This window comes from Dendroctonus ponderosae, unplaced genomic scaffold (assembly GCF_020466585.1).
Source record: "Dendroctonus ponderosae isolate FM_Combo_2020 unplaced genomic scaffold, Dpon_F_20191213v2 Dpon_F_20191213_6, whole genome shotgun sequence".
Classification (NCBI taxonomy): Eukaryota; Metazoa; Arthropoda; class Insecta; order Coleoptera; family Curculionidae; genus Dendroctonus; species Dendroctonus ponderosae.
Genome location: NW_026018814.1, coordinates 13495992 through 13509350, shown reverse-complemented (window position 1 = coordinate 13509350; position 13359 = coordinate 13495992). Strand labels below are relative to the sequence as shown.

At 32.9% G+C, this 13359-nt stretch overlaps 1 protein-coding gene and 1 long non-coding RNA gene across 4 annotated transcripts in view; one reads left to right on the top strand and one right to left on the bottom strand.

Moving 5' to 3' along the window:
• Positions 1 to 1562: 1562 nt before the first annotated feature.
• LOC109543802 lies at positions 1563 to 2690 on the bottom strand. The gene is made up of 3 exons (XR_002172526.2): positions 2583 to 2690; positions 1935 to 2529; positions 1563 to 1818 (listed from the first exon to the last, which is right to left on the bottom strand). It is a non-coding gene; the product is annotated as an uncharacterized LOC109543802 (long non-coding RNA).
• Positions 2444 to 13359, top strand: part of LOC109543800 — a 17738-nt gene continuing 6822 nt past the window's right edge. The window contains exons 1-5 of one of the 3 annotated variants that reach the window (XM_019913671.2): positions 2444 to 2621; positions 2684 to 2844; positions 5140 to 5235; positions 11365 to 11610; positions 11687 to 11813. In XM_019913671.2, the coding sequence (XP_019769230.1) occupies positions 2444 to 2621; positions 2684 to 2844; positions 5140 to 5235; positions 11365 to 11610; positions 11687 to 11813 (808 nt within the window). Of the gene's footprint in view, positions 2622 to 2683; positions 2869 to 4864; positions 5086 to 5139; positions 5236 to 11364; positions 11611 to 11686; positions 11814 to 13359 lie in introns of those variants that run through there. The other 2 variants (XM_019913670.2, XM_019913673.2) reach the window with 2 other exon arrangements.

Below are 13359 nucleotides of genomic sequence, written 5' to 3'. Positions count from 1 at the left end.
CACTGATTATTTATTAATTATTAAAAAAATCAACAATTTTTAGCGAATATTATTTATGAACCTTGTAGTTGTAAGAGTAAAAAAAGGGTAAAGCCCTGTACATAAGATTTATATATAAACATGATAATGCAAATGATACAAGTTATGAGGGTTATATATAGGGAGATTTACGTAGACCATGCACGTTAGACGTTTTCCAACTTGCTGCTGTTTTAGAAACTTCAAATTTTGTTTCCGGTCATAACGAGTCGTGCCGAAACGACGTAAAATGCATAAAGGCATCAAACAAAAAATACGTAACGATGACACTGAAACGAAACGAATGAAAAAGGATGGTGTAAAAGATAAGCCAAAACCTCAAGAGAAGCCTGAGGAACTATTAAAACCCAAACCTCTAGTAGAGAAAAACCAAAAAACCACTCTTTGTGAGCAACATATTACCTGGGTGTGAGTGAGGAAAAACAAGACAATTTTTTTAAACGCTGCAGCTATAAACAGCAACGGATCGCAAAGGAAAATCCAGGTGTTTCGGCTATGTCGAATTATAGGCCTTATTCTATGATCGAATTCAAAACTGAATAAGAAGTAATTGATTTAAGTGCCACCGAAAGATGTCTTAATGGTAGCTTTTCCAAGTCATAGTGGCCTTGGCTCGGGATAGGGATCCGCTGGATGGACGTCCGATATTCATGTCTGAAATCAAAGCTAGTAGAACTGAAAGGAAACCCATATTTAAACATGCCACCAACGAAGAGAAGAATAAACTGTTTGTGCCTGGATTGCCTATTAAGAAATCGAAAGAGGAAATCCAGGAAATATTCCAGAACCATGGTGCTTAAGATGTACGTCCAGTCCTGCATAAGAGTGGACAACCAAAGGTAAATAATTATATTTTTGCCGTTGATATTAAGCGATATTTACATCATTTAACGTTACATGTTGTTTAAATTTTTTAAATCCCCTAAAACATCTCGGGTTAATATAAAAAGGTATTAGGGATATAGGTAAAAGATGAAGATTTTTGCCATAAACATCCCGTTTTAATTTAAAAAAAATCGCTCTTCTGAAATCAATGTGAGTAGAGAAAACTGTAAAAAATGCAACAGAACGAAAAATGAACTCTTATAGTTTGGCCAATTTGAAAATGTTATTTTTTATCTGTTAGGGATTAGCATATATCGAATTTGAAAGTGAACAACAAGCAAAAGTGGCCTTAAAGCACACAGATCAAATGGATATAGACGAATACGTAATTACGGTGGCACTAAGCGCTCCACCGCCCAAAAATGAGAGACAGATTTTAGGAGGAACATTTGAAAAGAAAAACGATGAACAACCAGCTAGGCACCCGAAGAGCCGACTTCAAACATCTCTATTGCCCAGCTGGGTCAGTGCAGATGAAAGGAACAGGAGAAAATAAGGAACAAGCAAAAAATGGATAGGATGGAGCAAAGTTGAAAAGCAACAGCGAATTTAAAGCGATGCTTTTAAATAAATTAGATTAGTTGGAAGAGGAAGGATATCCACATATGCCTTAAGGGAAAGTATTAAATATACTTTTGTAAGTACATACTACTAATTGTTTTGTTCCTATAATGTCAAAAAGATTGAGGTGCTCAAAAAATATGTCCAACATGTTTTTCAATAATTTGTATGTCTGAACCATGTTTTTTAAGTTTTCCAAAAAGTGGATATAGTTCAATCGTTGCCTCCTCTGTCCAGGGCACAGAACATACCCCCTGGGGGGGATATTTTGTGGTCCAGGGTTGATTCTCATTTGAAGCCATAAAATTTACCAACTTCGAATTAACTCCATACCTTAAAAATAAAAAAACTCTGTAGACTCCATATTCGAATACTGATACAAGCAATACTATAATGGTTTGTCGTTTGAAATGTTATCAACAAGAATATAATATATCTGTCGTCAATACCTAAATTATATGGCTGAGAGAAAAATCTATTACGCACAGAAACGAGGAAAAGTATAGCACTTCTTGCATTTAAATTGATTTTTATTGGAAATATCGTACAATTGGCGTACGGTAACGCGTTCGGGACCTACACCGTACAATTGCCCAAATTGCCGTACATGTACGGTAATTACCGTACGTATGGCCACCCCTGGTCACAAGTCTATTTTGACTTCTGTCAGTCAGGACTGTCATGTGTCATTTTACAACAAAGAACTAAAATGGTGGCAAATGTCAAATGTTACATTGGCAATGTTGTTGTTTTGTATTGTGTTTTGTGAATTGGATAAAAGTTCATAGTTTGTCAAGTGCTTTCTATAATTCCGTTGTTATCTGGAGAGTGCTTGCTTGATATTAACCACTCCGGACTGGACTACAGGTAATGTGCAATTTTTAAATAAGATGACTACATGTCATCCTTTGATCTATTTAAATTACCTTTATTTATAGTCTTCAGGACCATTTAAGTGATGTTTCGGCATTTACTTTACATGTCTGGACTAAGCTCTAGCTGTAGTAGAGACTGTTCTGGGCGAGGGGAATGTTGGAATGGAACCTGTATGTGCAACATAAGGTTTACAGGAGAATTATGTGACGACCCCAACTTACCTTATCATGCAGGAATTGGAGGAGTCTTTTTCTTTATTGGTGTGTAGTTTTATAAGTTAACACATTTTTCTCTATTTTTCACATATTTTTCGCTTCTTTAGGCATAGTCTGCGCTATACAACTTATAATGTGCTGTATCTCAGAATATCAACGACTAAAAGCCCCAACAACTTTGAAGGCCTGCAAGATTACAACTCAGAAGCTAATATACTTGGTTATTTGCTTTGCAAGTTTGCTAAGAGGAGCTTATTTTATATTTCCTGTGAGTATTCACGTTTGTATCGAAGTAGGTACATTATTAAATCTACAGCCAATTAAATTAAGTAATCAGTTCGGAAAAAGCGGACAAAGCAATTTCAAACGATCGAAATGTCGAAACGATATTATTTGTTTACTTTTTCTAGATTTTTACTATATTATCGGTGCAAATTAAACCAAGTAATTGAAAATAGCACTTGTTTGTACGTTGGCTGACATACATTTTTCATATGCATGTCTTCAATAAAATGGTATCAGCAAACTTCAACTGAAAGCCTAAGTGGCTGCAAGCAATTTGGGCCAGCGTTATAGATTTAAAAATTCCAATTTTTTATTAAATTGTTTGTTCCAGTAAATTCGGTAGCCTATATTCTCGAAACGATTCATGTTATCAAATGCGTTTGTTTCTTATCTCAAACGCGCGTAAAGTTCATTGTTAGTGCATGTGCACTCTACACAATTGCCTTGAATCATAGATTAGTTGTTAGTGTGGCGGACTGTTGGTTTTTAAATTATCCCCACTGATTAACTATTTATAATTGGAAACAGCAGATTGTATGTTTGAGTCAAGGCTGGCCACTTGCAGCGTTTTTCATGGATTTGTTCTGCATTAACTCATTACTTCTAAGCAGAAAATATTTATTTAATGGCAATTAGTTAAAAATAGTCCGCTTTTGTCACTCATGCATGAAGACCAGTTTTTTTACATATTCTATACAGGGTGTCCCGTAAGCACATGATCAAGAGGATACTGCGATATTCTTTGCGCCAAAGGAAGACGATCTGACCTAACTTTTATTAACAAWAACTGTCTGGCTCTTCTGYTATTGATGGTAAAARTTCTTTAAAAAAATTATTTGTTAATTATGTATTTCAAAATATCGGGAGAATGGTACGATGTATTTTAGTGAAACTCGCTGTGAATTTGTTCTGMTCTAARACTCATATTTTGATGAAACAATCGAGTTCATCCGTTTTGGACAASTGGAGAAATCTTGAGGGTCGTGGTWCMAAAAMTAMCAGAACTTTTTTTTTTGGTGGATGAAATCAAACCCATTTTTTTGGTTGATGCACTAATTATTWGATTACAATTTTGTGCTCTTTGTAAAATCTTGTAGCATTCATAGTTTTTCCACTTAACAATGTTAGACATTAACTGCAAATATCGTGATACGAGKCATAAATTAATAGTCAATCAATCTCACAAATTCGTTTCGAATAACCTTTTCTAATGAAGAAGTGACCGACAWGGTCAAAGTATTAGGGTTTKGCGAAGASAACTTGCGTGAAAGCGTACGCGTTTACGCGGCGCTTATTTGCAGTAAATGCCTAGCATTGTTAAGTGGCTAGAAAACAGACATTTTTTTTTGAGCAAAAACTATGAATGCTACAAGATTTTACGAAGAGCACAAAATTGTGAACAAATGATTAGTGCATCAACCAAAAAAAAATGAGMTGATTCYATCCAGCAAATAAAAAGTTCTGGTAGTTTTACACTCAAGAATACACCACTCGTCCAAAACCAGTGCTGAACTCGATTGTTTCATCAAACTATGAATCTTACGTAAGATCCCAGCCAGACTTTTTTGTTAATAAAAATTAGGTCAGATCGTTTTTTTTTATTCAAAGAATATCGCAGTACCCTTTTGATCATGTGCTTACGGGACACCCTGTATGTTTATAATAAAATATGTGTTATATACAGGGTGGCTCACGGGTGGTGGAGAACTAAGGCATATTGGCATAAAGGGAATACTTGGATTATTCTGAATAATTGCCCTCTTTGCGAATTGTCGCTTTTACCAAATAGTAGTATCAACTTTTCTATTTCAAATGAGACGCTCTGTATATAATATATTTTAAGGTGCTATCAACCGGGAGCCACTCTGTATGTTAAGATGTATACTAATCATTGCTTGTTTGGGTAACATTATGGGTGAATGTAACTATTTCCTTCACATATCCTTTTACGAAGAAACATACGAATTTATGGAATGCGTATTAATTTTATTGAAAATATGTTATTGTGTATTAAACGTTCGATAACGTTCGTTAAGCATCATAGTCACATGCACTCTTTTTTCTCGTCTTGATCATTTTATCCGCCCGTGGCGATCGAAATTAACAATATGCCAATTTAATAGAAAAACTCTTTACGGAAAATTTTTCTTGCTGGTTATTACTTTAGGTGGTATTATTAACGTGCACTGTAAAATTTTATTATATTGTGATGGACGCTCACTCAGTTCAGTGAAACATTGGATCTTTTAGTAATTATGTAATCATGTTTTTTTTTCAGGAATCGTTCCAATATGGGTGGTCCAGTAGTTTGCTGTCTTCTTACTATCCTCTTCTAATGTCCAGCGCCTCTTTGATAGTATGTTTCTGGGCCGAGGTATGTATTTTTTTAATATAATTTGGCGCTATTTATTATTTTTTAGCAAACACTTTTAAATAAAAGCGAACATTCTTGAGTCTTTCGGTTATCGTGTAAACCATGTTGAATGTTTATACTTGTAATCGGAATTGAACTGGGAAAAAGTTGACTAACGGAGGTACAAACTAAGATGGAAGAAATGCTTCTATCAGTAGTTAACCAAAATAAATACAAGCGTTTTTTTATTATTTTATATGCATCAATTTCATGCGAATACGAAATGAGTATTATAACGCATTTCTTATGATATACATGAATTTCTCAACGATGGGGCATCCCTTGTATGCAAATATTTAAACATTTAGAAAGGGATGGCTTCTTTTGCTATCTTTATAGATATGTGTTAACCATTTTCAACTAAAGAATCGTTTTTAAATATATAACGTAAAAAAACACAAACTCGTTATAGTTAACATTATAGCCGCATTATATCCATCAAAGAATATATAGCGATATTCAGATATAGCACGCTGTAGCACTACTAAAGTGAGAGTTTGAGAGAAACTTAAGTGAGAATTGCGCAGTTTCGCACATCTGAAATCATGATCTTTGAACTAATTACGCCCATTTGCATCTAGAAATGTAATATTATTTTATGGAACGTTTTTAAAAACATGATTGTTGTAAGGATTAAGTCTATTTAATATGAACCATATTTTTCCGGAATTTGCTCGGCTATAAGTATCCAACTGTTCAAATTAGGAATGCCATAAGTTTGACATCATGTGGAGAAAGTGTATGTGAGTAAATAACGATACACACACCACGAGTTTTATTGATATTTTAATGTTAAATTTATATTATAGCAAATACACATACTAATTAAGTAAGTATTATAGTAAAAAACTAAAGAAAACCTAATAATCGCTTAGAAATTGAACGGCACTAACAATTTTCAGAATGCACTTAAATACACTCGCTTTCAAAAGTCTTGCACCCCCTTAGTTATTTGGATATTTAAAAAATTTGTGAAACCTTGCAGACCCCGGTGTTAAATCTATATTAAAAGCTTCTAAAAAACGGCAAAATTAATTTAATTTCAACGAATTATCAGTTATAAAAAGAAAATTACACTCCGGATGCAAAAATTTTAAAAAGAGAAAAATGCAATTTCTAACCAACAACATAATTAATTCCAAATAAAATTCATTCCTGGGTTTCAGTCATTTATTGTCTCTAGTAGTAGTAGTAAACATCTTTATTTCTAAAAAAGGCTATCGACCTATCGGTATTTCTGCCCTTGTTTAATACATGCAGTCCCAATCTAAATAAAAAACAAATATGAAAATTCTCCCATTCTAGGTTAACAATGTTATTAAATAAATAAGATTTCAGTGGCAAGAAGAAATTATTTTATTGTCCACTAGTCCGTTGCGTTTGTAAGTGTTCGAGTAGCGTTAATGTAGGGAAACGGAAGCGGGATTGTCTGGTTGGTCTTGTAAGACAAAGGGGATTCAGTATGGTCCAGTTGTAGGGGTTGTTTGTCCATTTTGTCTGTAGCTGTATGAGTCTTTCCGAGATCTTTGTCATGTTTGTGCGTTCGTATAGTAGTTGGGTGGGGTGTATTTATCAATCAAAATACTTTTCGGTGTATTTTTCCACCATCATCAGTTTTTATGTGTAGCGTTGTTGCTGCTTTAAGCCTTGGCATGCATTTTCTACTGAAACCCAGGAATGAATTTGATTTGGAATTGAAACACAGTCAGGAAAGTAATAATTCATCACGTAGGGGTATAATTCTATGAATAAGAACATTTGCAAGGTAATATGCACCTGTCATCGACCCCGATATGTGAATAAATGGGATCCTTCTATTAAACATAATACCCCCACAAAACATTTGTGTTCCACCGCGATATGGAGCAACTGCAACGGCTGTATGAGCCTTTTTCGGCGGCCGGTTTATCTCCAAACTCTAAGTTGGTAATATAGATATAGATACATGCATTATTTGCTACCTTTTTATATGCCAATTTAAATTTTGAGACAATCGCATTGTTTTTATAAAGATATTTTGCAATCAATCTATAATACAAATTTATTTATTTTGCTAAATGTATTCGTGAGCACACTGCAAGCTTGGTATAAAACTAATAAAAAAGGTGACATTGTGCCAGGCGATAAATATATAGATAAATTATACAATGATAAATTTGTTCCGCATGAAATAGAGTTATTATGTAATATGTTTCTATAGCCTGTAATTCACTTGTTTTAACACATCACATCCGTTAACTGCGATTAACTTATGCGTGCGATTAACTTACGCATTTTGTTTGCATATGTTTGGTGGACAGAGCGCTAATTCGGCTTTTAGTATTCAACGGTACTTAATTTAAAAACATGAAACTGTTGATATTTGATATTTCATTTCAAGTTATTATTAGGTACATTAAGTAATTTTCATAAGAGGCAGAGCATTTTGATATCAGTTGGGAAATTACACTCTTTTTATTGTTGGATTCAGCTATTGCTCAAGTTCAATTGAAGAAAAACTGTGCTTAAAATAGCATGAATTAATCAAATATCAAATGCTACTTTGCTTTCCAAACAGAAAGCAAACATCACACATTCACTTATGCTGCCTATTTTTTTTAGTTGATTTTGAATTACTAAACCACATTACTACAACCATCAGTATTTATCTACTATCTTAAAATTAGGGTACTTAAATAAGTCAGTACATCGACTTTCTAAAGCTTTTTGATAGTCGATATTTACACGCAAACTGTGCTGTAGTGAACTTCCGTAGGTTTAGTAATTTGTTTGTATATTAAAAGTTTCTTGTGCAGTCATTTTGGACTGCCTGCCAATTAGCTATCTGTATTGCGCAATTTAAACTATTTTTCAACTCTTTAAACTTGGACTTCATTTTTGCTTGATTCTGAAGTCTATAGTGATATATAAAGTGAGAAATTTCACGTTTGGTTGGAGTAGCATTTAACTGAGTTTATAGACTAGACCTTCATGTCATACCTTGTCGAATGCTTACGCTACGTCGAGGAATATTGCTGAACAGACCTTCTTTACTTACTTCTAGTGATTTTTCTATTTCATCAGATATTCGATGCTCTTGATGAATTGTACAGTGGTTTGATCGAAATCCAACTTACCAATAACCGCCACAAGAAATATTCAGTTTCGTTTCTGCTGGTAAATGTGGAAGTAAAGGAATTGAGAGAATTCTGAATCTGAAAATTTCACGTTTTAGCTTTTGAGTTTGTCTATTTAATAATGCCTTATCGCTAGAATGAATGTGTTTGTTGCCATCTTCTTGCTTTGAGTAAAATCCGAATTTTATCCGGATAGTTTACAGCTTTCGTGATTTGAGCAATTTCTTTGGTGTTTTTGTGAGCAACTGTTTGTAGCAGAGTCGTAAATTTTTGGGTTTCTATGTCGAGTCATTCGGCTGTTTTCAAGATTACGATCAACGTGATTTCCTCTTGTAGGTCAGCTTGGAAGCTCCTCCAATCCGTTGTTGTGTGGGGCCTCCCTTTTAATTATTTTTTCACTCATAGTCAACTACTTCTGAATGGTCTGATTCAAGATCAAAGCAATCATTAATATTCATATTGTAATTCGAAGATACTGTTCTGGAGATAAAAAAAGATCTGTGATTTTCGTCCTATCCGCCGAAGGAATGGAAGGTACCGCTTAGTGAATTTGATTTGAATACAGATAGATCAACGACTACTAATGTAAATGATATAGTAGTCGTAGTCGTTGAGAGGCCGGTAAGTGGCCCTCTCGCCTCATTAGCACTTCGACCTAGACATGAACCCACATGCGTAACTCTACTGCCGGGTTAATTTAATAAATGAAAATGCATTCTAAATTAAGTAATGAAAACATTAAGCATATGCGTTAATTACTTATTGATGCCATATTAAGATCTGAATCAAAGTTAATATTGCCATTTACCAAAAGAAGACTATGAGCTTATAGTAAACAAATGATTAGCAAGGTTGTATTATCGACATTGCACTATCATTTGCCATTATATACAATCATTTGAGATTGTGTTTGGTTTGTGGCAAAACATAAATACACTATTAAGGGGTAAGTTATTAGATCGGCATATTAATTAAATACCTGTTCCTTGCAATTACTGTCACATGTTTTTTTCATAATGCGATTTCAGTTTATTTTAGAATAAGATGCATTTTTACAGAATGTATTATGGAAAAAACTTTCATTTAACGATTAAGTATCAAATGAAATTAAGAATACGACAAGATGCTAAAATGTGGATGTTTATATCAAGTAATTGACGATCTATCAAATATATCCATAAAATTAGGTATAATATTATGTATCTTATAAAGTCCGCGGACAAACAGTACCGATCGATCTAATCGTTGCTAATCATTAGTGGTGCTTTTAGCATGTGTTCAGTTCAATAAATTGATGAAAACATTTTACTTTCTCTAAAAAGCCAATACGATTGTACGTACATACAAAACGTTGCGTATTTCGTGCGTTTGCCATGGATAAGATTTGAACTTACCTTCCCCAAGGAAGGTAAACTTTATCCATGTTCGACATTATACGTTCTAGGTTTTGAAGAGCATAATTTAAAAACTAACCATAAATACGCTGTAAACTGAGATATTTGTTTAAAAAAATTGCCTGGATGCTTAGTCATTTTTAACTCTTTTCCATAAAAAAAACTAATAGAAACCGAGTTTTTACATTATTCCCCATCAACATTGTGACATAATTTAAGGTTTCAATGACCTTAACTTATTTATCAATAAATAAATAAATACATGTACAGGGTGTCAATTTGAAAACTTCCCACCCTTAATATCTTTCTTGCAGTTGAAAATATAAAAAATCGGAAAGACCAGTCCATTTTATTTGTAAGGGGGACACTCTAAATAAATATTTGTATTTATGATTTAAAATATATTTAAATTCATATTTATTTATTTTATTATATTCATTCAAAGCCCCCTTATAAATAAAATGTACGGGTCTTGTCGAATTTTCATATAAAAAAATCCCTTCGGTTCGAAGAAAATATATATGTATTTTTATAATTCCATCAACGGGATTGATTTAAAAAAACATATTTACTTGTATGCTGCTGCAATAGCTTATAATTAATCGATACCAAGATTAAACGTCCATATTCTGGTAAAAATGATTAATGTGAAAACAATGACTGATAAGTTTTAATGAGGTCGCATAAATGCACTTATTTCAAAGCTAAACAATGTGCTATTGTTTGTGATTGTCTCAGTAAGAAAAAATCAAAGTTTTATTTTCCAAGTGGCTTATTGTTTAATTTCTAATCATGTAACTCGAAAAATAACAATCGTGTAAGTGTGTCGTTAAGGAATTTAAGCATTTGCGGTTAATACGGTTTYAWAGAAAGGGTAAAAAGTTGATTTTAKTATTATRAAATCMTTTAAWAAAWWTTCTGTAACATAATTAATCCATCTAMCTACTGATACARATACAAGAATTGAAGTGAATAAATAGTCAGTTGTGTTCATATAATGTATGTATTAAAAAAWAKTGYYGGTRCAGTAATATRAAATGCTTTAAGTACCYACWAGTTKGAWCTAGTTARTTGGCGCTGAGTCAATTATAATGATTTTGGAAGAATAAGAGCTACAYAGAATCAATTAKAATTAAGTAAGCGAGGTTTCGTGCTTAACAAAATGCCGTTTCGAAAAGTAATTTCGGAAAATTATAAATAAATGATTCGAAGAAAATCTGAATAAAACTTAGTTTTCAAAATGTTTCTTMCCCATTTTTTATMTGGTGTAAAAGATATTGAAAAAAAATCRCATTTTATTGAGYCTCGCGACATTGACCTGACTGACCATTCTGGAAAAGCTTTTATTTGCAGAATCCTTGCAAGAACTAAAAAGTYTTCTTTGCACYAAWRTAATCCCTTTAACTAACGCAATAWTKAAATCATAATTGTAATGTSTATACTTAGTTGTAAGAATCTTCCTGACKTRRTCATRTTCAAATAGTTYTTTTTTGGTTGAAAATTATTTCGATTTTTATTTGTTATTATCAAGATTAAATGCGACTGAAAATTGTGCCCCATAACATTACTATATTTTTTAGGTTTTCCATCTTCAAGGAATTCGTTATGAGAAGCCCCAATTTATATCAAAGTCATTCTTGGGCTTTATTACGTTTAACATAATATCTTACGGACTACTTTTTGCCGAGTTTATAACAACCCAACTTGCAAAGCCACCAGTCGATGATCCAGGATTTTATAATCACTTGTTCAATGGATGCTATGCCGTGCTTATGTTCATAGTGGTTATCTTCTTTTTAATTTATGGCGTGGAAGTGTATTTTAAGGTAGGTGCAGTTCTATAATTTACATGTAATCATTTGGAAACAGCTGTGAAACATAGTTTCACACAATCCTTTGCAGGTCAGAGGAGGTTTTATGTCTAAACCACTTCAGCTTGCCAATACCAATCAAGAGTCAGAACCACTAAGAAGTGCTGCTGATCTACGCCCGCAAATTAATATTTCCCAATTACATCAATCACGTATTGGTAAGTGAAATTTATAGTTTTGTTTTTTCATTTTAAATGCTTTTATCTTGTGTACGATGTACGCTATGTTTTACAATGATGCGAACATTTTTTCCGATATTATTCAAAGGGATTAAAATTCCGTCGAATTTTGTCGAAAAATTAAGCAACTGCTAACATTAATTTTTGGCAAATCAATATCCCGTTCTTTCAATAATCTCGTGATCCAGGTTTCTCGGTTTAATATTCCTGGTTTTATATCAATTATTTTAAATATGTACTGTCATAAGTTAATTAATAATAAATAGTAATAATATAAATTTATTTTACCGTTTCTTGTAAATTTTAAATTAAAGTTTGATAAACATTACTCAAAYTTGTTGGAATTTGATAGTGGCCGTGGTATTATTTGGTAAAAGATATTCTGTAACAAACAATAAATGTTTATGTCCTGGGGATGACTAAAAATAGCCGAAACGGCAAGTAAAATAATGTTTTTTCTTTGCCGCTTTTGACTCAAAAAGCCAGTAGTATCAAAGAGATTTGGTAGTCATTAATTAAGTTGTTTGTAGTTTTCATGTCCCATAATAATAAAACATGGTTTTATAATTTTTAATGTTTTTGTTGTCATTTATGCGATATATTTGCGGTAACGATATTATCATTATTAGTTTTAATTTTGGCGTTGGCATTCTGTACAATATTATGTTAAATCTTCTATTTTATGAAGGTTCATAAAAATGTTGATTTTTGAAGTATCGAACAGTTCTGATTTGTTTGTGTTATCTAAATTATCTAAATAGTTACTCAACATTCTAAAAGATTTACTAAGAAAATCAGAATTTTACATCATTCTTTCGTGGAATATTTATGGTTCTATTAAAATAAAAAACAAAAGTTTTGTTATATGCAAATATACTTACAGACTATACAACTTTTTATGCAATAGACTTTATAAAAAAGTAAAATTAAATATATTCAAACGCCATACAACAATTGCAGAAGAATTTATCAAGGCCATAAAATCGTGCTTAAAATCCACATACTTTCAATTCGAAAACCAGTTTTGTTTACAAATATATGATGAAGCAATGTGTTCAGGCATATCGTCAACCATTGCAAACTTGGTTATAGATATTTTAAACCATAACATGATAACAAAATTGTCGGCGTGTAGAAAAAGTGGACTGTATTTTTTTGCTTTCCGCTGCGCGATTCCTATTCGAGACGGCAATACCCAACACCACAGAACACCTCTGAACCAGAAGTGACAACTCCATGCAAACGACCGTGATCGCTTATGCGCGCTCTCTGCCAGGTGTTTCGGTCCCTAAATTAAAAATAAGCGGGAATATCGATTTATGAATTACAATATGATTGTAAAGCCTGTGTCCCATGCATCCGCTTATGCGATGGTACGATGATACGAAAGTCTTTCTAATGGTTGGCGGAAGAATTCGCAGATCTCCAATCAATAGAAACACTTTCGTATCATCGTATCATCATATAAACGGATGCATGAGACGCAGCCTTTACTTCTGTGAATTTATTGTTCGTAGCAAGGTAT